Raw genomic sequence first — 26,649 nt, 5'->3', positions numbered from 1 at the left:
TCCTCAGAAACCTCCAATGATGGAGATTGTACAACCTCACCTCCCTCGGTTCTTGGTGCTTAACCACTCTGACAGCTAGGACGTTTTTCCTAATGTCTAACCTAAACCTCCCTTGCTACAGTTTAAGCCCATTGCTTCTTGGCCTATCCTCAATGGTTAAAGAGGACAATTTATCACCCTCCTCTTTACAAAACTCTTTTATGTAAGTGAAATCTGTCATGGCCCCACTTAGTCTTCTCTTCTCCAGACTGAAAAAAAGTTGGGTTTGTTTAGTCTTTCCTCGTAGGTCATGTTTTCTTTACTCATTTTTGTTGCTCTCCATTGGACTTTCTCCAAGTTGTCCACATTTTTCCCAAAGTGTGATGCCCAAACCTGGACACGATACTGCAGCTGAGGTCTTATCAGTGCTGAGTAGAGCAGAACCATCACTTCTCGCGTCTTGCTTGCAACGCTCCAGTTAATACATCCGAGAGTAACAGTTGCTTTTTTTTTGGTAACAGTATCCACCCAGGGTTCCCATCAAGGCTGACACCAAACTAAACTGACACAATAAACCAGCAACAAATTCAGCTCAGTGACAGCCGGCCGTTCATCTCGCCATTCATCTCCCCACAGAAATCTCACTTCACACCTCAGGCATTGTGCTGAGCCTCATGTAGGTCACAGGCTGAGATAGCACAACAAGGATGAAGACCACAATGAGGCCAACTAGGGCCTGTGTGTTTCTTCCACAGGCGACTGGACCGCTACCAGTCAGGGCTGAAAGCTGGTGCCTGCGTCACAAGATTTAACACATTCTTGTACATATGATAAGAACATACGCTGGCCTGGTAAGGCAGGAAAAAATGTAGGTGGCAGATATTGAGACATGAATCATAGCAGGAGTACAAATGAATCCATTATTTAGCTGGATGGTGAGAGCATCCAGAGTCATAGTAGACAATGAAGGCGTAAGAAGTGTAAGCCCGTGTGCTACTAATTCACAGGGAGGACTGGTTGAAATTTTTTCTGTTAAATCAGTTTTCAATGGAAAGTTTTCAGCAAGATAATTTGTTGTTTGCAAACAACATTTGCTTTCTGCAGAAAATGTGTGTCAGTTCTGTGGTTAAAAAAAACAGAATGCCTGAAAATAAAACTCTTTGCCCTGGTGCCACATGGGAGTTGCAGTGTAGTTTCTTTGTGTCCCCAGTCCCCGGGCTCCCCAGCTGGACTACATCTCCCATGATGCATCAGGGCCAGGGACTCTGATGCACAACTTCTCTCCTCCCCCTGCAACAAAGGAGACCACAAGGCATCATGGGAGATGTAGTCTGACCAGGGGCCTGGTCTGTAGAGGAGAATGGGAAGATGAGGAACCTGAACTACAGCTCCCATAAGGAAATAAAGCAACATTTACAAATTGAAATATTTCAGTTTTTGGTGATTTGGTGGGGGGGGGGAATTGTTTCGGTTTTGTTGAACATTCATAGTCTTCATCAGTTCTATCGTTCCAGAAATTACAATGCAACATTCTGGCAAGACAGTCACAGGGCTGCTCCTAAGAATGGCATATTTCTGTCTAACAAACTGGTCTCTGTTATCGCAATAAGGGGAGACCTGCCCCAGTTGGGAGGGTTTTTTAAGACAGACTGAACCAGCAGGAGCTAAGCCTCAGCCCCTTTTATAATGATTATTAGCTCACTTAACCGTAGCAGAGAGTGCTTAGTCAGCATGCCATCACTCTTACAGAATGCCATCTCTTCCCCCACTGGCATCAGATGGCTCTGAGGGTCAGCTGGGCTGCAAACGTCATCCTGCTGGGAGCTATGATGGCCCTGAGCATCTGGGGTGAGTAGCTCAAGGCCACCCATCCACTTGTTTGGGGATACGGTGAGGTATCCAACATTCTCGTGTCTCTCCACAGTGCCGCTCTACCTCAGGCCTGCATTACCCGAATACCTGAGCACCACGCAAGCCTGAACAAATTAATCCTCTGTGAGGGAGAGCTATTATCCCCTTCTACCGATGGGGAAACTGAGGCCCAATGAGACCAAATGACCTGACCAAGGTCACATAGGAAGCCTGTGGCAGAGCAGGGAAGTCTCCCAGGTCCCAGGCTAACACACTAACCATGGGGCAGGAACTCAACTTAGGATTCTGTTCCAGTTGCTAAAGGATGACTCGGTACTTCACCCAGGCAGGACATGTCACATGAACAAGATAACATTGACGTATGCCACTCAAGTGACCCATTCCGGATAACTTTCCCTTTGCTAACGTGGAATGGACCTGAATGTTTGTAATGAATGATCTAGCCATCTATTAATCCCCACACAGACTGACCTATCTGTCCCCCCGCATATCCCCCACACTGTCTTCTCTAGCTATCCAACGCCCTAGATGCTGCCTTATCTAACAATCTATCCCCCCACACCACCTTGTCTAGCTGTTCCTCCACCATTATCTATCACCACCCTATCACCCCACACACTGCCTTACCTTATCTATCCACTGCCTTACCTATCTATCCATCCCCCGACACAGCCATCTATCTATCCATCCACCCCCCACACCTCCTGATCTATCTATCCATCCCCCGACACAGCCATCTATCCATCCACCCCTCCCACACCTCCTGATCTATCTATCCATCCCCCGACACAGCCATCTATCTATCCATCCACCCCTCCCACACCTCCTGATCTATCTATCCATCCCCCGACACAGCCATCTATCTATCCACCCCAACACACCACCTTATCTATCTACCATCCACTCCCTCCCACACCTCCTTATCTATCTGTCCATCCCCGTACACAGCCATCAATCTACCCCAGATCTGCCCCCTCATTCCTACCGGTCAATAGACCCTCGCAAATAGTCTATTTCAGGAGTCTCAAATAAACGGCCCACGGAGTTATTTCCTGCAGCCCGCCATAGGCACCGACTCCACTGGTAGCCAAGCTCCCCTCCCGCTCCCCGAGCGAGTCGCGTCCCCGCTGCTCTTCCTACCTCCCAGCGCTTCCCGCCGCCAAACAGCTGTTTGGTGGTGCTCCGGACTTTCCAGGAGGGAGGGGGAGGAGCGGTGACACGGCATGCTCAGGGGAGGAGGCGGAGAAGAGGATGGGCCGGGGCGGGGATTTGGAGAAGGGGTCGGAATAGGGGCAGGGAGGGGGTGGATTTGGGGCAGGGACTTTGGGGAAGGGGTTGGAATGGGGGCAGGGAAGGGGTGGAAAGAGGCGGGACAAGGGCGGGGCCTCATAGACTAGCCGAGCCGTCTGAGGTATGAAGTTCAGCATGTCTGATTCTTTGCTGTGAGTAGCTGGGATGAATGTTTGTTAAAAGTAGCAACGTATTGTGTATGAATAGTTACTTTAAAAAGTTCCTGCCATTGCAGCGGCGCTGATAGACTGTTAGTGTAGATCATCGTCAGCGTTACTGACCACGTAAGGAATAGTTACAGGTGTTTATATTTTATGAAAACCCCTCTTCGCATTACAGTTTTTAACAAGTTAACGCACTGACTTTTAATAGCAGACTTTACTACTCTTCATTTTTGACTCTACATTTGTATCGTTGTATGAAAAGGTGTCAGTGATGCGGCCCTCGGGCCAATGTACTCCTCCTCATGCGGCCCTCGCAGTGATTTGCGTTTGAGATCCCTGGTCTGTTACAACCCCGTGTTCTCACCCTGCCAACCCTAAGTCATTCACACCGATGCTGCTGTGAAGTTTTTCAGGGCCCCTGCAGTAAAGCAGAGACCGGCACAGGCTCCGTGGCCCCCGCGAGTGACGGGGTCACCGGGAGGAACGGAAACGGTACAGACTGCAACTCCAGCTTGGCGGCTCACCTAAGACGGCATCTGTGCGACTCCCCCCAGAGCAGCTCAGCAGGTAAACGCAACTCCCCTCCGCCCATCCGGCTCCGTCGGCGGAAGAGCTCCCTGCGGCCCAAATCATGGGTGCTGCTCGCAGATCCGGGGGTTAGGTCAAGCCGAGAGCAGCCTCACGTGGTCCCACGACATCAAAGTTTCTCCGGGAGAGCTCCCCTTAATGCCGGTGCGGCTGAGCTGGGCCATTCCGGGCTCCTCCGCTGCGGACCTGCACATCTGAACCTCGTCTGAAAAATGAACAGCCCCACCCCGTGCTCCAGCCCAAGCAGCTGTTATGGGGCTGGGGACGGTCTCCAGCCTGCCTTGCACAGGAGACATGGCTACATGATCACAGCCATCTCAAAGGCCAGCAGATCCTCCCACACGGGCTGCCGGCTTCCCCTTCTCTCTGCCGGGGTGGAGGAGGAAAGGGAACTGGTTAGAGAAGCAGGGTAGGTCAGGGTGGGTGTGGGTCCCCTTCCCCCAATTCCTGTAGCGGTTCAGATGCCCAGGCAGCTGAGGATGGGGGAGAGAAGGCTGAGAGACTGTTTCCTCTCCCCTAACTCCAGGAGAGGGAAGTTTGGGGGCATTTGACCCACTGCTCTGAGTAGGGTTTACTGAGAAAAGGCTTCTGGGGGGGGGGAGTTCACACAGCTGGGAGGTGTCAGGGTGGGGGCCCTGCAGTGGTGGATTGCCACACGGGCCCAGGGGACCCCTGCCCAGGGGCTCCAGCCAATTTGGGGGCCACAGAAAAATCTCCCCCTCCCCCCCACAATGCGGCCCTGGGGCTGGAGGATTTCGGGTACAGAGCTTCTCTGGTCGCAGCCCCGCAGAGATGGGAAGGTGCAGAAAGGAGCAAGCAGGGGCGGGGGCAGGACAGAATACGGGGTGGGGCCCCGGGGAACGGGAGGATCGAGGCAGGGCCAGGCCTGGAATGGGTGCAGGGGCGTGGAGGAAGGGGCGGGGCTGTGGAAGAAGGGGCAGGATGGGGGGCGGGACCGCAGGTGGAAGGGGTGGGGCAGGGCCACAGTTCTGGCGGCAGGTCCTCCCCACTTGCTCTGGCCCAGGGCCCCAGGAGACCTTAATTCGCATCTGGGTCCCTGTCACCCGTTTCCCCCCACCGAGATCTGCTGGTGCCCCTCAGTCCCGCCCCACAGCCTCCTGCTGTCCCAGCCCTGGGCTCTCCTCACCCCACAGCTCAGCCAGCGCCCCTCACTGCTGACTCACAGCCCCTGCGAGCCCAGCCCCATCCCACAGCTCCGCAGGTGCCCCTCTGTCTAGACCCACAGCCCCCAGCTCTTCCAGTTCTGGCTTTTCTCTCAGCCGCTGAAATTCCACAAGCGGGAAAAGTCCCTGCTCACCCTATTTAGCCGGAAGGTTCCAAAACCATTTGCACAGTTTTGTTGAGTCTTTAGGCTCAGTAAATTCACCTCTTTCCATTTCCCCCTCCAGGGCGCCCCGGGTGCAGACTCTGTCCCCCGAACTGGCTGCTGCATGGGGACAAGTGCTACTGGCTTTCCAAGGACAGCAAAAAGTGGCACGAGAGTCGTGAGGACTGCGCGGCGAAGCGCTCTCGGATGCTCGTGAGCCAGGACCAGCGTGAGATGGTAAAGTCAGTAGCAGGGCGTGGGAACTTCCGCTGGAGAGATGTCGAGCCCGACCTATCGAAACGCAGCGCTCCTCTAACCCCCGCCCCTCCCATTGCTGTAGTATCTGAACCTCCCACTCTTTAATCTCAAGACCCCGTGAGATGGGGCAGTATCAGCCCTGACAGACAGATGGGCAAGTCCCTTAGTTGGACATCTGGGGAAACTGAGGCACAGAGGGAGTTGCCCCAAGATCAGTCTGTGGGAGAACAGGGAATGGAACCCAGGCGTCCTGAGTCACAGTGAGCGTCCTAACCCCTGGACCGGGTAGGTGATCACCTCACTTGAGTCACTCACATTATGGTAATTGGTTATTCTGGAGCCACGCTGGCAGCTCAACCAGCCCGAGCTAAAATTCACTGCCACATCCGTGTCTGTTCACTCATTACAAAATACATATATACATATATAGCTCCAGAGCTCCAGTATCTAGGGTCCTGCATGTCTGATACGCTGCTTTCTTTTGCGCACAGAACTTCAAAATTTAGGGCTGGATCCTTGAAGTTAATTTTGACTCCTTATATCCATTTACTTCAAATCAGCTGAAGGAGCCTAAATTCTTTCGAGGTTCTGGCCGCAAGTGAATTACGGGCAGTTACATTTATCAGTGTACCTGGCCTACACTTCACAGGCATTCATAAAAACCATCACCGAGGGGAAATACCCCGTTTGGATTGGACTGCACCTGACAACCTCCACTGGAAACTGGACGTGGGTGGATGGTTCCCTGTTGAATCAAACAGGGTGAGTATTTCCTGTTTTGAATTTAAGTCTGGAATCACCTTGTAACTTGATCATTGTAGCTGTTCGTGGGGCCAAATGCAAAGCTCTGCTGGGCTGGCACATGAAGGTCACTTTCACCCCAGGGGACACACGGTAAGGGCTGTATTTTCAAGGTGAGCCACAAAGAGAGTGATCGCAGCTTCTCCAGCTGGAATGGCGGTCTCACTCCATGCACCCTGCCATGTCATCCACTGACCCTCATCCCACTGTTCCCTTGTACTCCCCAGTGTGTCGCCATCTGTTCTTATACTTAGGTTGGAAGCTCTTTGGGGACGGGCTCTCTTTTTATTCTGTGTTTGTACAGCTCCTAGCACACCGAGGGCCTGTTCCCAGACTGGAGCTCATTAGGTATAGGCGCCAACTCCAGGGGTGCACCAGTTCTGGAGCACCCACAGGGAAAACTTGGTGGGTGCTCTGCACCTACCAGCAGCCGTGCTCTGCACCTACCGGCAGCCAGGCTCGTCACCCCCCCAACTCACCTCCACCTCCACCCCCGAGTGCCGTCCCTGCTTCTCCTCCCAGCACTTACCGCCACAAAACAGCGGTTTCATGGTGTAACAAGCGGTGGGAGGGAGGAGCGGGAACAGAGCATGCTCAGGGGAGGAGGCAGGGATTTGGGGAAGGAGTCCAATAGGGGTAGAGAAGGGGTTGGAATGGGGGCAAGGCAGGGCGGAAGGGGTGTGGCAGGGGTGGAGTCAGGGCAGGGCCCGGTGTGGGGCCCGGGCCGGGGAGGGGGTGAGCACCCACCGGTGCCAGGAGAAGTTGACACCTATGCTCATAAGTGCTCCTGTAATACACCTAGTAACTAACATATAGCGCCTTGTACACGGGATCCTGGCTCCTAGGCACTTCAGTGATAGTAATTCTCCCTCAGGCTCCCATCTAAAGAGCAAAAAACTCTTGCAACTTACCAAAAAAAGGGCAGAGAAAGTTTGAGCCTCTGTTTAGCGAGGCACAGTTTGGCTGATGGGAGATACTCTACAGCAGCCGAGTACACCGTTTATAATTAATCTGGTGGACTCGGGGAGCCGATGACAGCTAGAGGGAACAAAGCTGTGGAGGAGAGATGGGCAGAGTCTGTTCTCATTAACGGGGTGTGTGTGTGTGTGTGTGTTTCACCTGAGCCCAGCAGAGTGGGCGGGTAAGTAATTCAGTAACCGTGGCCGCCCCCTCCCACCCTCCTGGCAGTTTTGCAGAGATCCCCATCCACCGAGAGTCTATTCTGATGAGGCTCTTGTGTAACGGTGACAGAGCCCCGTCACTGGTGGGTGGGATCGAACCTGGGACCTCTGAAGTTTAGTGCATGAGAATCTACTGCAGGGGTAGGCTATAGGCGGACTGCAGGCCAAATCTGGACCTCCAGCTGCTTTTGAATGGCCCACAAAAACTCTATTTACTTATTGTTGTGAGTGTGGCGTGAAAAATGTTCCTCTGGAGTCTGGACCTTGGCTTGGCTTTGACCAAGAAATTTGGACCTTGGCAAAAAATAACTGACTAGCCCCCAGCTCTGCTGCGTGAGCTAAAAGCGAGGCTGTAGCAGACTCATTCACCTCTCGGCCACTAGAGGGGGACAGAGCCCAGGTCCCAGCAGGCCTGGGTTACGCTTGCAGTCATCCTTTCCCCCAGTATCTGTGCACGTTCCTGCCGTGCATGCAGCCACGCCACTAACCCCCATCACGGGTGGTTTGTTTCTCTCCCATTCTCCTATCAGCTCATTTCACACTCACTGCGGTATCTGAACCCTGTGGGGGGAAAAAAACCCGAGTGCTAACAACAAGCAAGCACTGCTCTAGGAGCTAGGCAAGAGATCTAGACTCTACTGGTGACTCTCTCGGTTTTTCTGCAGGGTCTCACTATCGGCCCCTGACACCAGAAACAGCTGTGGGGTGTGGAAGGAGAATCAGATTCGCGGTGAAATCTGCAGTGGTAACGTTAAATGGATTTGCCAGAGAGAAGCTGTCCTGATATAAATGGCATTAGCGGATCCCCTGTTTCATTAAGGGACACACAGGACTAAGGTTCGGGCTTTTGATGAAGTTCTCAAAGGCAGAGGGCCGTCGCCGGGCCTGGAAAAACACCACCCTCCGCTCTGTCAGTGCTGGGACGCTTTAGAAATACACAAGAGAAACAGCGCCCCCCAGGGACACGGGCACGCACAGAATGAACTTGTCTGCATGCGAACGCACCTAGGAAGGGAACACACGCAGAGCTGCACTTCGCAGGCCAGGGCTGGAAGAGGACAGATCTTCACAAACACAGGCCTCAGAGTGTTGATTAAATTATTTTAATTACAAGTGCAAGTAATTACAGAGTTAGATACATTAAATCTATACAATAATCCCTGTATTGAGTTTGTACTGCTGATTAGTATATTAGCTCTCCTCTCCCCGCTTTTAATCTTTGCAGTGTGTATTTCCCACTGGGATAGTGTGGAGGAGTCACCCAGCTCATGTCAAATACAATATGCTTCTGACTCACCTTTCTCCCAGCGCTGGTCTCCACTCTAGCTACACAGCAGAAGATTTGGGTGCTCTGCAGCAAATCTAGACATTGCAATGTCTACTCCAGCCCATCAGATGGCGCTAGGCCAGGGGGGAAAATAAAAATAAACGATACATAAAAGGGAACAACAACAACAACAATACAGACTAGAACTAGTTGGAAAAGCAGCATTTTGTCCTGCAAAAGTTTCCACAGGGGAAAAAAAAATCCCAAAAAACACATTTTTAAACATCCTAATGGAACAATTTAAGTGCAAAACTTCTTTCCCCACTTATATGTTTTTACTCGTTCCTAATTTCTTCCACTTGGGAGACAGTGAGTGAGAAAGGGTTTGTATGCGTCTGGGTAGGAGGGTAGTTTTTTAAGGAACACTTTCACTTTGAAATGTTCATTTAACACAACACATTACTATCATAAACGCTCTTAGTTTTCCATGTGGCTAAAGTTGGAAAGCAGCTAGAAAGTGGAGAGATGAAACAAACAAAAAAAAAAAAACAGCACAATTTCAAAAATTCTAAAAACCATTGGGGCTTCCCCTGAAAGTGTATTGGGGGAAAAAAAAACACCCTTCAGAAAACTAAAATATAAAGTCATTGGAAATGAAGTTTCTGCAAAAAAGAAAAGTTAATGTTCAACTAAATCCTGTTTTCTGACAAACTTTTCATCAGAAAACTTTCAGTTGTCTCTAAGTTAGAATGAGGGAAGACAGACTGAATAAAACAAGATGTTCCTTCTAGCCTTAAACTCTATGACTATGAGCAAATTACAGCAGAAGGAAAAGAATACAAAGTGTTTTGTTTTCTTTTTTTGACTGTTAGCTTTAGGACTGACAAAGTCATAGCAAACTTTATAAAACAAAAGAAGTAAACAGCAAATCATTAAATAGGTGAACAGTGAACACTCCATGGTATCACACGATTAATTTTTCGTTAGTTGTGAGACTTTATATATTTCAATTATTTAGATTCCGCTGCCATGGTTTGAACAGATGATGCAGCTAGAAAATACCCAGCCACCTCAAACTAGGGGAAAATGTGCATCTTGTCCTCCACAAAAGTACTTGTAACTTAGCTGGCAAGTGAGTCCAAGGGGAATTAAACTCTTAAGCAACATTTGCAAATGACCCTTATACAGACAAAGATCAAAGTCAAGAAACCAGCCCACTTACCCTGAATCAGATTTTGCGGTTTGTTTTGCTCACTGATTAAAAACTTGATCACAGGGAAAGTCAAGTGCAATCGAAAGGGTTCTACATACCTCGGCTTCTCTGCCTCGAACTCGCCTTGAAAGATAACTCAATGAGATTAAAAGGCATTCGCTCTGCCTATGAGTTTGTAAGCAAATTCTTGTGGCGGGATGCAACGGTGACAGCGACCCACAATTCCTTATTGCTAGTACAGAGTACACAACCCGATGCCTTCTCACAAAGTAAACCCCTCTCCTGGGCAGCTCCACAGCTTCTTCACAGGGCGCCAGCGCCTCTGTGACTTTTCTGGTAGTACATCAACTTCTCCTGGCATGCACGCATGCCTGGCCTTCTCTTTCCAGGCTCAAGAAGCCCAGCAAGACCGTAACGCTCTCAAACATACAGACATTTTGATTTCCGTTGGAACCTGCGCCTCATTTCTGGCCCTCCACAACGGAGACTCTCCGTCAAAGACGCAGCTACCATATTTTGATCTGGGAGACAACACAACAAAGTCGACCCTATGCAGGAGGCATCACTAGAAGCCTCAACAAGGGGCCCATTGGTGAGTTCGGATCCCAGTCCCATTTAGCCTTAACTCACAACTTTGCTGCTCAGGATTGGGAGACAGCATGAGTGAGCAGAGCCTGGTTCTGCAACAGTCGAAGAAAATCCACAGCTTGGCTGCTTGTCTCTTGCCGCAGCTTCCTTCCTTTGGGAGGATGTTGTGTGTGGCTGCCTCACATCCCTGCTTGCTGTGGATTGTCTTCGCCTGTTGCTGTTTACGATAGTCTCCGTCCGTTTTCAAGCAGTGCTGCCTTCCTGCTCGGCCGGCACAGCAGAGCTGAGGGTGTGTCCACATTGCAATCACAGGGTTTGGTTTCCAATCGTGTAGACATACACATGCTAATTTTAATGTAGCTCGTACTGGAGCAATGAGGCCGCAGCAACACAGGCTGGAACCCTGGGTAAAGACCTTTGCTGCTGCACCTTCATTGCTTTAATCACATACCCCCACTGCAGTGTAGACGCACCCTGACAGACAACAGCAGGGGGAGCTGGGAAGGGGTTTTAATCCATGTCCACAGTATGGGGACATGGCAGCAGCCTACGTTGGCATAACCCCAGAGCAGACACATCCTACAGTGGGGGAAGGGAATTTCCCATCACTGTAGGAACTCCGCCTTCCCAGTGACGGTAGCTAGGTCAACTTAGCTGTGTCTACACTGGGGGTGACGTCGGCCTAGCTACAGCATTCAGGAGTGAGTTTTAAGTGTAGACCGGGTCTTAGTTATACACCCAGGACAAAGAGGCTATACAGGGGCCACAGTAAAGAGCAGGTTAGAAAAGAGGCTTATTTACAACAACAAAAAGAATCTGTCAAGCTCTATTGAGGATCTTATTGAGCGACGTTTGGAGCGTCAGGCAGCTGGGCCTTGAGGCGTTTCCCCAGCCTTCGCCCTTCAGTCCCCCGGCATCGCATCCTCCCTTTGCATCCCGTCGGGTTTGCTGCAGATCCAGTAGCGCTTCGTGGAGCACCACGACGAAGTGGCAAAATCATCGCTCAGGTACGCGCAGTCGCCGTCTCCTCTTACCGTAAACCTGCAACAGAGACACCCTGGCGATAAGAGTTGGGCAGGAGCCAGGCACGTGCCCCCTCGGACGGGCCCACCCAGTGAAACCCCCCAAGATCGCCCCCTTCCTGCACCAATAATTCCACTCAAACTCTTCCAGGCAACAGCAGTGGGAAGGAAAAGACTAAGGGCTGGTCTACACTACGGGGGGAAATCGATCTAAGATATGCAACTTCAGCTACATGAATAACGTAGCTGAAGTCGAAGTATCTTATATCGAATTACCTACCGTCCTCACGGCACGGGATCGACGTCTGCGGCCCCCCATGTCGACTCTGCTACCGCTGTTCGGGTTGGTGGAGTTCCGGAGTCGACAGGAGCTCATTCGGGGATCGATATATCGCGTCTAGATGAGACGCGATATATCGATCCCCGATAAATCGATTGCTACCCGCCGATACGGCGGGTAGTGAAGACGTAGCCTTAAAGGCTGATCTCCAGTAGGGTTAAGGAACGGTCTTCTGTCCACACTGGCAATGCAAGACACCGAACTTTTTTAACATAGCTGGGTTACAAGCATGGTTATTTCTGCAGCACAGCTGCCACCTCACTGATTGTCCTGCAGGATTCTTCACCAGCAGCCATTGGCATTGACTCCGCATGGGCACTGGAGCCTCTCTTCCTACCTTTTTTTCTCTAGGGAGGAGGGGGAAGGGCTAAGGTCCAGATTGTAAAAGGTATTTAGGCACTGCTCCTCTGCTCAGCAGTGCATGGCCTAAGTGATTTAGGTGCCTACGGCACTTTTGAAACACAGCCTTATGTTCCTAAGTTATTTAGGCTTTGAAATGCTGAGTAACGCTTAAGTACCTTTAAAATCTGGGCTTAAATCCCCACTGAACTTTTCAGGAAGTACCACGGGTCTCACATTTCCACCTAAGCTGCCTGTTAAGAGGGTGGGAGGGGAAGCAGCAGCCCACTGATCTGCTAGGTCAGCAATGGAGATGAACCCCAAAGACTGGGGGTGGAAAATGTCACAAAGGTAATCAGTGTTACTTGGGGAATAACATATTTCTTTAATCTGCCCAAATTCAGCCCTTTCCCCATTTGGAACCCAACAAAGTGACTAGCTAGAAAAGGACTCACAGGTTGTTGAACTGTTCGCCATTCACCCATTGCCAGGTCTGCGCTGATACTCGCTTCAGGCCAATCCAGAACTCAGAGACGCCTTTATATCGCATAATGAACGTCTTTAAAAACAAACAAACACAAAACATTATTCATTATAGTCTGTAATGGTGTTGAAGCAGTTAAACTATTTATGGTCCCTGAATCTGCAGAGAGCCTCACACATTAGCTATGAACTGCACAGTTCAGCTCCACTTGTGTTAACTCTGAAACCTAATGGTGTCTAACTCAATGTTAACTATTTTGCTGCTAATTGTTTTAATAGCAACATTCAGCTAACATGCTTACTCACTGTTGTTGGGCACAGTGGCAGGTATCTGGTGGGGGACTGGTGAGGATATCTGTTGGGGGAGTGGGGCAGATATCACTTGTCTGCAAGACTCAGACTTTAAGGCCAGATGGGACCATCATGATCTTCTAGACTTCCAGCACATCACAGAACCGCACCCACTCACTCCTGTAACAGACCCCTAACCTCTGGCTGAGTCACTGAAGTCCTCAAATCATGATTTAAAGACTTCAAGTGACAGAGCATCCACCATTTACTCTAGTTTAAAGCTGCAAGTGACCCATGCCCCATGCTGCAGAGCAAGCTGAACTCCCCCACAGGGTCTCTGCCAATCTGAGCTGGGGGAAAATTCCTTCCCGATCCCAAATCTGGCGACCAGTTAGACCCCGAGCATGTGGGCGAGACCCACCAGCCAGACACTGGGAAAGAATTCTCTGTAGTAACTCAGAGCCCTCCCCATCCAGTGTCCTCTCCAAACGCTGGAGATATTTGCTACTGGCAGTCGCAGATCGGCCACATGCCATTGCAGGCAGTCCCACCATCCCACCCCCTCCGTCAACTTATCAAGCTCAGTCTTGAAGCCACTTAGGTTTTTTGCCAGCACTGCTCCCCTTGGAAGCCTGTTCCAGAACATCCCTCCGATGGTAAGAAACCTTCATTCAATTTCAAGCCTAAACTTGTTGTTGGCCAGTTTATATCCATTTATTCTTGTGTCTATATTAACTCCTCTCCCTCCCTGGTATTTATCCCTCTGATGTATTTAGAGAGGGAAATCCTATCTCCCCGCAGCCTTCGTTTGGTTCGGTTAAACAGGCCAAGCTCCTCGAGTCTCCTCTGGTAAGGCAGACAAACGACTGAGCCACTGTACCATGGACTTTGGAAACAACTGCTTAAAAACGAAACGCTAATGTCTCTTTCCTCCCACCCTATTTCCATCCTTTTCTGCACCTGTTCTGTTTCCAAAGTTCCTTCCCACCCTCTGAACTGCTGGGTGAGTTCTGGGCACAGATCTGGGACCGGGAGGACATGGGCAGCGCATGTCTCCTGCATTTGGGGAGCTGGTCACACCCGGACCATGGCCCTGCCCCATCCTCCTCCCCGAGGTCCTGGGACAAGATCGTGCCAACATGCGGCTTGGTGCCTATACCGGTTTTATTTTTTGTTTTTCCTTACCAGGTCTTTCTCAGTGTCGATCCCAGCCAGGGAGGCATTGAGTGAAGAGCAGAAGCTCTCGCTGGAGTCCCAGGTCCCCTCGCCCTCAGAGAAATAGTAGCATTTCCCTCTGTACCCGACCCAGCCATCCGGGCAGCAGGGAGCAGGGAATCTTACATTTAGATGGACTGGGGTGGAGACATGAGGCAGCTTGGATTCCAGAGGAGATTTCACTGAAGTTAAGAGAATAACAGCGATAAGAGACGTGTCCCTTTGCTTTCTCTAAATTCAAGGGAGAAATCTACAGAAAGCCGATCAACGTGTATCGTGGGTAGCACCTTTCTGCGCCAATGAATCAACTGACACTGAGATAGGTCACGTACCAGGTGCAACCCCAGATCTGCCTGTTTAAAGGTGTTTTTGTTGTTTGCTTGGGGTTGATTTGTCCTCTGGTCTAACACACTGTTTCCAGCCTTCCTCTTTGTGCAGCCCTTCTGCCCAGCTGCTGAACGTTTCAGAAGCTTTCAGGGTCAGATTTGCACAAACTCTCAGTTTCCCCACTTAGACAGCAAAATAAGCCACTGGATTTTCAAAAAGGGCTCGGCACGTTGGGTGCTGAACATCTGGCCCTGAGCATTTTAAAATCTGATCCCACAAGTCTCCTCAGCCTTCCTGTGGAGGGACCGTCCCCACAAACTCGAAAAAACACTTTCAGCCAGAAGGGCTGTGTCATGAATATAGGGGGAAGGGTGGCAACCTTTATGTATGCCAGCTCATTCAGTAGCATAAAATCCCTCCTTGGCAGCTGTACTGGATTGCCTTCCCTGTAAAGGGTTAAACAGTTCAAATAACCTAGTTGGCACCTGACCAGAAGGACCAATGAAGAAAGAAAATACTCTCAAATCGGGGTGGGGTGAGGGGGAGAAAGGATTTGTTTTGTTGTTCTGTGTGTTGTTCCCTCTCCGGACAGAAGCCAAGCAGGTACAATATCTCCTGAAAAATATACCTGGAATAATCCATCTAAAACCACAGAAACTGAGTAGGGGCGAGGAAATGCGTTAGGTTATCTTTTGTTTTGGCTTGTGAATTTCCCTATCGTACAGAGGTAGTTCCATTCCTGGTTTTGTAACTGTGAAGCTGAGCCCAGAGGGGAATCCTCTGTGTTTTAAACTTTTTTATAGGGTAATAAAAGTTACCTTCCACCCTGATTTTGCAGGTGTGATGCTTTTACTTTTTTCTTTATAATAAAAGTTCTTCTTTTAAAAACCTGATTGATTTCAGTGTCCTGAAGACAAAGGGTCTGGTCTGTGCTCACATTGCTAAGGCAATTGGTTGGTCGTTTATTCTCCAGCCTCCCCAGAAAAGGGGGTGAAGGGGCTTGGGGGGGTATTTTGGGGGGGAATAGGGATTCCAAGTGACCCTTCCCTGAATTTTTGTGTAAATCACTTGGTGGTGGCAGCAATATACCGACCAAGGACAAGGAAGGATTTGTGCCTTGGGGAAGTTTTTAACCTAAGCGGGTAGAAATAAGCTTAGGGGGTCTTTCATGCGGGTCCCCACAACTGTACCCCAGAGTGTAGGGGGGGACCCTAAAAGCAGTTTTAAGCCCGCATCTCTGTTAAAAGGTCAATGGTGTCAGAATATTAGAGAAGGCAACAAAAGGGACAGCACAGGCAGTGGATGGAAGCAACCCACATGTGTAATTTCTGGCCTGACTTGTAACTGCTGATGTGAGGGGGCCACAATGGCAGGGGCCCCCCCTTGCCACCACAGCCAGGGTCACCTTCCTGGTGATTGCCCCAGGCACCCTACAGCAATTCCCTCTTGACCAAGGCACCCCAGGCAGTCACCCATGTCACCCACCCTTTAGGCCACCCAACGCTCCTGGCCCCAATGCCTCCCCCACACCCCTCCCCATCACCCCTGGCCCCTACTGCCTTCCCCAGACCTCCACCCATTGCCCCAGCCCCCCGCTGCCTCCCCCAGACCCCTACAGGTCACCCTGTCCCACTGCCTCCCTGGGCTCCCCTCTGCACACCCCAGACCCCACTACCCCAACGGACTCCCTTAGCTCCAGGCAGGCCAGGCCAGATGTGCTCTAACAGCAGCTGCTGGCTGGGGAGGGAGGGATGCGAGTCCCCACTCAGCCCCCCCTCTGGCAGAGAGCTGGGCTGCCAGGCGGGTCTCGCTTCCCTGCTCTGGGGCGCCACCTAGTGGGACTCAGGCAGGAGCGCTTGCTGCTGGTGCCTTTCCCAGGCACGTCCCCCTCAGCTGTGCTCAGCCCAACTCCCACCCCGGCAGAAATCGGGGGGCTGGGATGTGACCCCCACATGCCTCCCCCCAACGCGGGGCAGCGAAGGCCGACAACTCACCGTGCAAAAGTACCAGAGCAACAGCAACAATCACGACTAGGACTACCACGCCGACGGCCAGCGGGGCTTTCCACCCAACGGATCTCTGGAGTTTGCTGTTAGGCAGATCACCTGAAAGAGAACAAACCCCATTCAGGTCCCTTAGGTCGCCTGTGGCGGTGGCACCAGATGGATTCAGCACCACCAGCAGTATCTTGCCATTAGCCGGCCCATCGCCATGACAACTGGCTTCCCAGGTGGAGAACTGATGGTAAAGTATCGATGCTGCTGGAGAGATGAGGACGTGCTCCTGGTATGGAGCCCCTCGCAGTCGGACACACAAAGGTCTGTACTTCCACATTTAATACAAGGAACCAGGTTTACGTATGGCAGCAGGAAAGCTCTGGCTAATCCCTAGGTGTCACTGACTTTGCGCTTCCGCAGCCCCTCCTCCTCCAATGCCTGCGGCCCTCTGCCACCAAGGAAGTTATTTGCACACCCACTAGGTGGTATTGTCCCCATTTCTCAGATAGGGAAACTGAGGCAGAGAGAGAGGCAGCTTGCCCTGGATCACAGTGAGGCAGAGGCATGAATACATAACCATGAGCTCATGATTGTGAGTCCAGTGCGTTAGCCACAAGGCTCTCCTTCTGCCCCATTTCCTTTTTAGCGTCCCTAAGGCTCCTCATCTGACTATTTCTAAAGTTTAGTATTTTGGCTGGATGGAACTAAGGCACCAAAAGCTCAGCAAAATAAAGATCATTTCCCTCCCTTTCTCCCACACCCATAGGACCCTCAACGTGGGTGGTCAGCATTATTTCTGGCTGTTTATAAGGGGTGTGCAGACCCCTGGATGGAGGGTGCCGTTGTACTGTTGGAATAAATGACTGTGTCTGTTCAGTGGAAACTGTTTTGGGTAGCAGTTAATGGTTTCTTTGAAATCTCTTCGATCACGGAACGGAATGTTCGACCAATGTCAAAATATTCCAGACAGAAGCATTTCAGACGGTCGAGCGGATGAAGCCACAGGAGCAGGTGCGCATTTACTGCATGTCTACACAAACCTGTGTTTGCATAAACAAGCTGTCCGGTCCCACCCTCACCCCCCTGCACACAGCTGGTCTCAGCAACGCCCACTGTGGGATTCTGGGTGAAACAGGTGCAGCGATGGCAAACTTGACTCACTTGTCCTTAGCATAAAGCAGGGAGAGAAAGAACAAACCCAGCCAGTCACATGAACACTATCCAGGTGTAACATGGTCTGTCAGCCGGTGGGATTGAACCTGGGACCACTGACCACGAGCCTCTGCTGCCTGAGCTAAAAGCCACCAGCCTCTTAGCTAAGGCTGAAGCAGACTCATTAATCTCTAGGGGGTCTAGGTGGCACCAGAGGGTGACAGAGCTCCACACCCAGCAGGCCTGGGTTACACCTGCCCGCAAAGTGTGAGTGCTCCCGCCACACAACCATCGTCTCATGTCTGTGCTTGGAAAACAGCAGCTGCGCGTACGAACTGCGGGGCCCGCACGTAGGAGCTTGTGACCTGGGACTCCTGATGCCAACCGGCAGTCTCGGCAGGGTGGCCAACTTTGTAATACTTAAAAAAACTGACACTCCAGCAGGAGTGCTGGAACCTCCTCCGCCCCTCCTTTTCCCCAAAGCCCCGCCCCTGCCCCGCCTCTTCCCCCAAAGCCCCGCCCCTGCGGCCCCATTGCTCACTGCTCTTCCCCTCTCTCCCCTGCCCGGGTCGGGAGGAACTCGCCTGCAGAGCTGGGGCTGGGAGCTGCAGCCGCCCAACGCAGGGAGGAGGTGACCCCGGCTGAGTAGGGGCTGGTGCAGGTGAAGACCCGGCGCTTCCCCCACCAGCAGTAACCAGACTGTGTGTCTCTGGTCAGTAGATCTGACCGGACACTGTTAGGTCCCCTTTTCAACTGGACTTTCCGGTCAAAAACCAGGCACCTGGACACCCTACACATAGACGTAGCCTTCAGGCTGTTCCTACTCAGTCAAGCGTCAGTTACCTTGTCTTCCATTGGGTAACTGCTCCGAATCCATGGGACCCACACCTTTTGTCACCTCTCCTCTCTCACCGAGAGGGATGAACGCTGGAGTGCGGGCGCTGGGCTCTGACCAGTTCCTCTCTAGCTGCAGTTGGGTCCAATTTGGAGGCAGCAATCAACCGCAGAGATCCCAGTGCCAGATCCTCTGCCCTTGGCAGCTACTGGGCCGAACTGAAATCAAGAGACAGAAACAGTCCTGATTTTCAAGGGTTGCCTGGGTTTCTCTGCACCCTAGTTCCTTCCCCAGCCCTGCCCGCACATCCAGAGGCATTAGCGGTGTAACGAACAACCGCACATTTCCTCAGAATCCTGGACCTCCTTCCCGCCACCGGACTCCAAAGGGATTTAGAAACTAAAATGGATAGACTAATTATGCACGGGGATTTATTCACCCACCACAAGAAGAGAACTGCTCCTGTTCACATGCAAATAAAGGGAGATTTCAAAGAAGCCGGTTCCCATGCGGGGAACCAGGGTAGCCGGAATACCCCCTCCTCTTCAGGCAGGTGACACAGAAAAGGAAACCACAAGCAGCCAGAGATTCCATTTACAGGAGATGCTGCTTAGTAACAACCCTCACAGCAACTTGCAGTTAATAGAAACATTTTGCCTGGAACCGATACCGCCCAGTTGACTATAAAGATAACAGCTCTGGCTATTGGCAAGAGGCTTCCATTACTGAGAGCTTTAAAAAACCAACAACCCTGCACCCCACAGACTCCCAGCCCCGCCGTTTGTGGGGCCGGAGGCAGGGAATCATGTCCTGCGGATTCCTTTCCTGGCTACAGCACCGCAACCCTGACTTCTGCTTCTCAGCCAGGGTCAGATAAGGGCAACTCGCAGTCATCAACTGGGGCTTCCTAATAAGCAGAATATGCTGTATTGCTAATCTAGGGGTTTGTCTATATTAGAAAAGTTGCAGCAGCGTAACTAAATCCGTTTTAACACTGATCTTCTAATTATACTAGTGGAAATCCCTAATGTAGATGCTCTTCAACTGGTTTAATCTGGAATTCAAACTAAACCCATTGAAGGGAGACAAACCATTTTAGCGCCTCTACCAGGAGAGGCAGAAGCACCTTAAAAATGCCCCCCCCCAGGCACCTGAACATTGGCCCCACCCCCTGTGCAAGGCTCCGCCCCCACACCACCCCTTCTCCCTGAGCCCCTGCCCTCACACTGCCAATTACCCCAAGACCCCATCCTTTCCCCCACGGCCCCTTCCCGCAAGGCCCCATCCTCACACCGCCCCTTCCCCAAGACCCCACCCCCCACTTGCTCCTCTCTGCCCCTCCTCCTGTCATTCACCCTTACAGCCGGTAAGTGGGTCAGTATAGCCCTCCCACTTTTAAAAGTAGGGGGGGCTCCCTGCCCCCCTCACACCCAGTCATCTACATTAGGTATTTGTCTCAGCATAACTAGACCAATTTTGAAAGTCAATTTAATGTAGCTGTGGCGTCTTTGTGGCCAAGATGGAGTCTGCTCTGCAGGCAGCTCCGGCCAAGAAAAGGCGCTTGCACCAGAACGCAGCAAGGAAAGTCCCTTCCACCCCATGTGCACCTGTTCCACACCCCCGGGAGTAAACACACCACACACCCTAGTGCCGCACTGGAGCACTGAGTCAGCACTGACTGACGGGGAGAGCGCCCACTGGTGCTGCATTTGGGTCAGCACTGCCAGGGCAGAGCGCCCCACCCTGCTCCCTGCAGCACAGTGCCCCCTAGCTCCGCACTAGGGCATTGGGGCCAACACTGACTGCCAGGGCAGAGCGCCCCCTGCTCAGCCCCCCTGCCCTGCTCCCTGCAGCACAGCGCCCCCTAGCTCCGCACTAGGGCATTGGGGCCAACACTGACTACCAGGGCAGAGCGCCCCCTGCCCCGCTCCCTGCAGCACAGCGCCCCCTAGCTCCGCACTAGGGCATTAGGGCCAACACTGACTACCAGGGCAGAGCGCCCCCTGCCCAGCTGACTGCAGCACAGCGCCCCCTAGCTCCGCACTAGGGCATTGGGGCCAACACTGACTGCCAGGGCAGCGTGCCCCCTGCTGAGCCCCCTACCCGACTCCCTGCAGCACAGCGCCCCCTAGCGCCATGCTGACCCTGACTGCAAGGGGAGAGCACCCCCTCCACAGCTACCTGTACAGAGGAGGCAGCAAGGAAGAAAGCAGTAAAGTGAGCCCAGGAGTGGCTTCCTTGGGAGCAGGGAGGAAGGGCCTGCCTTGTGCCTTCCCTTGAAAGTAGATTCTCGAATGTGACGGCCAAGCGTTCACACACAGACTAGCTAATCCGAAGCAGTCGTTCCAGAGCAGTTATTCCATGTGGAGACAATCCCTAGAGGGAAACAGTCATCCGGGCAGTGACAAGCAGTTTTCCCACCATAACAAGTGTTCCAGGCGTTATATGATCCTACTACACTGGCCCACTTTCCCCCCCGCCCCACTCCAGCTGCTCTCTGTAGGAATGTGCTACTGCAGCAGGGAAAGATAGTGAATTGTTACCATTAGCAGTTACTGATACATTGGGGTTGTTCTTATGACTTGTCCTAATTTGCTAAACCTTGACAGTAGTGTGGGATGGAAGCATAAAGTGTCCAGCTTCCAAACGACGCTGCCTGGATTCATATTAATGGGACACAGGACACGTGGAGGATAATTTAAACTCTTAATTTCCTTCGGGTTCACCTTCAATATACTTCTGCGCTGGTGCGATCTCTGACCATTACAGTTCATCCGCTCTGCAGGCAGGCCCAGGCAGCAATGCACCTGCCCTGTTGCCTTGACAGAGAAAGGTTTTGTAGATTCCAGCCAGCACCTGGGGTAATATCTCATTAGAGATGAAAGGGCTTGTTCAGAGAGATATCTTGAAATCTGTAGGGTAAAGATGAGCCTAGGCTGACCAGATAGCAAGTGTGAAAAAAATCAGGACGGGGAGGCGGGTGGGGGAGTAATAGGCACCTGTGTAAGAAAAAGCCCCAAATATCTGGACTGTCCCTATAAAAATTGGGACATCTGGTCACCCTAGATGAGCCCGATGGGTTTGTCTCCATGCAGCTATATTCCATTCTCTGGGGGCAGGGTAGAAAGGAGAGAGAAGTATTCTAGATTTCCTATTGCCCTGACTGAGGACCATCTATGCTCACCTGATTTTTTTCCTGGCAGGAGTTTCTATCTATTATATTACAGGGTCAAAATATGGCTGCCATCACACAGAGGCCTTAGTGGTGGTAGAGGTGAGAAGAGGGCCAAAAAGTCCTTTCCCTCCCCCAAACACTCACTCCCCAGGGCTCCTGGTGGCCCAAGGGCTTCCCCTGGCTTCTACCAGCACAAACACCGTTCCTATCACCACTGCTTGAAGATGTACCATCTTCTCCTCCTCCCCACCATTGCTCAAGCTTTAGAGATGTAACTGAACCTGCAGCTGGTAAAATGCTCATGATCTCTATAAAACATGGCACAGGATGATTAGAACTGTTGCTACTGAGGCTCTCGAACTCAGACAAACCTTAGTGAGGCGGCAAAGGGTTCTACTGAAAAGCTGACATGGGGTTTTGGGGGAGGTGAACAGCTCTTTAGAGGTTCAGGCTTCTCCCACAAACAAATGAGCCAGTGAAGCAGCCTAGCAGAATAAACAAACCTAGCCTGCTATTTACATTGGGAGGATAATTGATGCTGAATCCTGCAGCTGATAGAATGGGATATAAACCAGTATCGCACAGAACAAATATTTCACTGCAGTGTTTTCCACAGAAATTGAGAGATAGAGAGAGAGAGAGAGAGAGTGAGTGAGTGTGTGTTCAAAAATACAAGGAGAGGACCAATGAGGGGTGAGACTGTTAGGGCAAAGGTGGGCTGTATGGCACCATAGTAAACACTGAAAAAATTTTCACGACCATTTTATTAGAGTTAGCTCATGTCTTTAAATCATCACACAAATTAAAGTTGGCTATACAAGCCTACTGTGAAGCACTATGTCTACATCCTTCTTGGTTTCTTCTTGTAATTTTGTACAACTCTGTTAATGAACTTCTCAAATGCAGGGCATTCATTTTTGGTGGCTTCTCATGTGTTCAGTACTTCCAGTCTCTCATGATATGCTCATGATCAGGCAGAAGGCAATGTCTTTCAGAACACAAAATTCTAGTCAATGAGGAAAAGGAACACTCAGCTGTAGCTATTGTGACTGGCGGTAGAAAGAGATGAATTCCTACTTCTTTCATTCCAGGAAACACAGCACAACAATTGGATCGACCCATTAGTGATGATAAAGAAGAAGTTGAAATCAAATCTACATTCGTTTATTGTAGGATATTCCACTCTGTGTTCAAATTCTCTATTCTGTCCTGATCACATGGCAGCACTGTTGCTGGTAGTGCCTCACTCCACTCAATTGTCAGTGTTTTGTAAGACAGGCATCTGTAAAAGCTACGTAGAGGCGGATGGAATCCAAAAGCTGTCTTTGTAGAGAGGTAAGATTCAAGTCAGTGTACTTCACTTTTTCAGCTGTCTTAACACACACTTCTTGTCTTCTTCATTTAAGGAGTTAAATATAAGTGCCCTAATTAGTCAACTTCTGGACTGAAGTCTTTGCTTCTTCCAGTACATTTTCAATGGATCTCTCTCTGATTGATCCGAGTGTAGCTTCCAGTGCTGGACAGAGATCTACTACTGTAGTAGCAGATGCCTGGATGGCCTTGTGTAATGACCCAAGTGGTTTCAACAGTAGACTTGCAAGAGAGAGAATGGCAATAGTCTTCTCTGAACTTAGCAGAGAAAGTAATCCACCAGCCTCACTACTTAGATCCGTCCCATCTCGGTAGATACTTTCCAAAGCCAATCAAAACGGTTGCAGTCATTTGAAGACAACAGCCGAGGATCCCTCATGAGAAAGCCAGTGGATTTTCCCAGATTGGACTACTTTGAACTTCTGTCCCAATGTATCTTCTATGTTTTCCGAGACATTCAGTCCTTTTGGACTCTTGCTGAAAAAGAGTACAATGAAGACATTAAATGTATAGCTTTTTAAATGCCTTTTGAAGGTTCTGCAGCTTTTACTAGTTGGAGTAGATGGCCTCTGCAGTGTGTATTGGAGAGATTAGAGTTACACTTTTCTCTGAGCAAAGCTTGTACTCCACTACATTTTCCAGAGAAGTTTGTAGCTCCATCAACTGCACAAGCAGTCATCTCTTTGGGGTTCAATTTACAAACATTTAACTGTATGACGTGGGTTTCAGAGGTGCAGCCGATGTGTCTTCTATAATCTGAAGATCTAGAAATTCATCTACTGACCTACCACTGCTATCAAGATGACACACGCAGTGACTTAATACTTGAGACCTATTTGCATCAGTGCATTCATCGGCCGTGTATGCACATTCTCTGAATGTGGTGAGAGTTCTTCACTTTTTCAACTGTTGAGTCTGTTTCACCACATGCTTCTAACCAGTCAGCTGAGTTTCTTGCAGAAAGACAGTGAGCATTTGCTGGTCTAGGTCAGAACCAGTGTCCAGCTTCCGGATTAACAAACGGCAGTGCACTTAACACTGGCCTCCAGTTTGTAGTGTCTGGTATCTCTTGCTGAAAGAGAAAGTATGATGTGACAGCCATGTTTGATCACATAAACTGTGTTGTGGCTCCAGCACTCTTATCAGCCTCATTAAGTACTTCTAAAATTGGCTTTGACAGTGACTGGCTTATAAGGCTTTCTGCATGTCGACGCAGTCCAGAGGATTGGTGTTTTGCAGCCTTTTCACATAGTTTGTCAGCACTGGCTTTGCAGATCAGTCTGGCAAACCAAGCTCCTCCACTTTTACTGTATAAATCCATGGTATGCTCACATCCTGAATACTGTGTGCAGTCCTGGTCGCCCTATCTCAAAAAAGATATATTGGAGTTGGAAAAGGTTCAGAGAAGGGCAACTGAAATGATTAGGCGTATGGAACAGCTTCCATATGAGGAGAGATTAAAAAGATTGGGGGACTTTCCGGCTTGGATAAAAGACTACTAAGGGATGGGGGAGAGATATGATAGAGGTCTATAAAGTCTTGACAGGTGTGGAGAAAGTGAAAAGCTCCCTCACATAACACAAGAACTAGGGGTCACCCAATGACATTAATAGGCAGCACGTTTAAAACAAACAAACGGAAGTACTTCTTCACACAACACACCATCAACCTGTGGAACTTTCTGCCAGGGGCTGTTGTGAAGGCCAAAACTAGAACAGGATTAACAAAAAAGAACTAGATCAGTTCATGGAGGATGTGTCCATCAATGGCTATTAGCTAAGATGGGCAGGGATGCATCACCATGGTCTGAGAGCCTCTGCTTGCCCAAAGCTGGGAGTGGATGACAAGGGATGGATCACTCAATAATTGCCCTGTTCTGTTAATTCCCTTTGAAGCACCTGGCCTTGGCCACTGTCGGAAGACAGAGTACTGGGCTGGGTCAGACCAATGGTCCATCTAATCTGGCTGTTCTTATGTAAGAAATTAATTATAATATAATAAAAATGTTTAGTACAGAAACTCACAACAGCAGCCAAAAATCGATCACTCGGGCAGCACAGCTCAGTCTGCTAGATCCCTAGGCAGAGCAGGTGAGATCATGTAAATACAATCTGGTCCTGAAGCCTTTTCCCCACCCCTGGCTCATCACTAGCTGCCAGGGGAGAGCTCAGTCAGACCTTGCTTCCAGATCATAATTTTTAATTATGAAACAAATGCGCCAGCGTTGTCAGAAAAAACAAACAGCTGTGTGAGGAAGCCAGGCTTTGTTCATACTTTTCAAACCCATTATACTTTTTCAGGTACAAGTATTTTATCATACCTTGTATATGCTTTTAAAGGGTGCATTAATGTTTCAATTTCAATTCAAATGTCCAACCAACAACATTATTGGCAACACTGTTGTAACTAGTTGACCAGTGAGGGGGTGTCGGGGAAATTCAGGGGGGGGGTGAAAAGCCCCCAGGGGGGGAAGGTGTAGGGCAGGCCCTGTTTCACTGTATTAAGTCTCCTGCTGCAGCAGCTCAGTAGGTTACATCAAAGAGGAGCTGCATTGACAGGCATTGGGATGCTTGTGCCTTTAAGAGCCCAGCCCTGGGAAGCGGATGCTGAGAGGTGCTGTCTGTGAGAGGGGAAATAAAAAAGCCCCTCTGCCCCCCCCTCTATTTTTTGCCAAACACGGGTGTCTCAGTCCCACTGGGGTAACTGTTACCCCCTCTGCCCCTCACTGTGCCAGGGTTTTGCCCTCTGCCAGTGCCTCGCCCCTGGGCGTAACCCCAGCTCCTTCCACCCTCCCCATCTCTGATTTTGCCCCTCAGCCCCTCTCCTAACCCTGCCTCCAGCTGCTGGACCCCCACCCCCGTCAATTTCCACCCCCTGCTCAGACTCTGGCCACCCCCCTACTCCGATTTGCCGTTTTTTAACCCCTGTCAAAAGCAGCCCGCAGAATCTTACCGCTAACAAGGGCAGTGGCTTCCGCAGATCTTACTGAGCAAGCTCAGTACATCCTAAGTAGCAAATTCCTACCTGGAGCAGGTTTCAGTCCGTATCAGCAAAACCAGCGAGGAGTCCTTGGGGCACCCTAGAGACTAACACACTTATTTGGGCATAAGCTTTCGTGGGCTAAACCCCCACTTCATCGGGTGCATGGAGTGGAAATTCCTACCTGCAGCAGTTTCCTGTGCTACATCCAATTCCCTGCAAAACACAACAGTCACCGCTGCAGACACCCCGCTCTCCTCCACAGTTCAATGCAGCAGCCCCGGCAGTGTGGGTCGCTGAGCGCACCCCCACGCAGGCAGGCTCCGCTCCTGAGCTCAGCAGGGCGAGATGCAACCCCCCCACACACACAAGGCAGCAGAGGGGAAGCAGCCCCTCCCCTAATCGCAGTGCAGCAAAACGGGGCGCCTCCCCCTCCAGGAACCTACCGCAACCAACTCCCCCGCTGTGGTGGGACAGGAGCAGCGACGTAATCAACCCACCATCTGCAGGGGCGGCTGAGCCAGGAACCGAAAAAAGAAACAAAAAACCCAACCGCTTTATCCTGCGATGTAAACAAGCACCTGCCCCAGGCAGC

General features: G+C 50.7%; 2 protein-coding genes across 8 annotated transcripts in view; one reads left to right on the top strand and one right to left on the bottom strand.

Annotated features, from left to right (window-relative positions):
• Positions 1 to 8,561, top strand: part of LOC120392415 (killer cell lectin-like receptor subfamily F member 1) — a 9,989-nt gene extending 1,428 nt beyond the window's left edge. The window contains exons 2-6 of the mRNA XM_039517154.1: positions 1,729 to 1,827; positions 3,711 to 3,872; positions 5,303 to 5,457; positions 6,128 to 6,240; positions 8,126 to 8,561. Of these exons, the coding sequence (XP_039373088.1) occupies positions 1,758 to 1,827; positions 3,711 to 3,872; positions 5,303 to 5,457; positions 6,128 to 6,240; positions 8,126 to 8,249 (624 nt within the window). The 5' untranslated portion in view covers positions 1,729 to 1,757 and the 3' untranslated portion in view covers positions 8,250 to 8,561. The remainder of the gene's footprint in view (positions 1 to 1,728; positions 1,828 to 3,710; positions 3,873 to 5,302; positions 5,458 to 6,127; positions 6,241 to 8,125) is intronic.
• On the bottom strand, positions 8,560 to 26,649 carry LOC120392419 (C-type lectin domain family 2 member B-like). 7 transcript variants are annotated; one of them, XM_039517159.1, is made up of 7 exons: positions 26,501 to 26,649; positions 26,100 to 26,270; positions 18,538 to 18,747; positions 16,540 to 16,650; positions 14,189 to 14,400; positions 12,685 to 12,788; positions 8,560 to 11,569 (listed from the first exon to the last, which is right to left on the bottom strand). In XM_039517159.1, exons 3-7 carry the CDS (start codon positions 18,569 to 18,571, stop codon positions 11,431 to 11,433), a joined length of 600 nt encoding a protein of 199 aa, XP_039373093.1. In that variant the 5' UTR covers positions 18,572 to 18,747; positions 26,100 to 26,270; positions 26,501 to 26,649; the 3' UTR covers positions 8,560 to 11,430. The 7 variants fall into 7 exon arrangements, with proteins under 7 accessions (XP_039373093.1, XP_039373096.1, XP_039373094.1 ...); XM_039517162.1 differs by having other exon boundaries at positions 26,239 to 26,270; XM_039517160.1 differs by lacking the exon at positions 26,501 to 26,649 and adding an exon at positions 20,711 to 20,905 and having other exon boundaries at positions 26,239 to 26,423.

This window comes from Mauremys reevesii, unplaced genomic scaffold (assembly GCF_016161935.1).
Source record: "Mauremys reevesii isolate NIE-2019 unplaced genomic scaffold, ASM1616193v1 Contig1, whole genome shotgun sequence".
NCBI classification, from domain to species: domain Eukaryota; kingdom Metazoa; phylum Chordata; order Testudines; family Geoemydidae; genus Mauremys; species Mauremys reevesii.
Note: the sequence above shows the minus strand (reverse complement) of the source record. Positions and strands in the feature narration are given on the sequence as shown.

Coding starts and splice junctions, on each gene's coding strand:
- LOC120392419 (XM_039517159.1), bottom strand. CDS start 18,571: ATGGATTCGGAGCAGTTACCCAATGGAAGACAAG. Junction 12,789..14,188: donor TCGACACTGAGAAAGACCTG/GTAAGGAAAAAC, acceptor TTGTTTTTAAAG/ACGTTCATTATGCGATATAA. Junction 11,570..12,684: donor GGCGAACAGTTCAACAACCT/GTGAGTCCTTTT, acceptor TCTCTGTTGCAG/GTTTACGGTAAGAGGAGACG.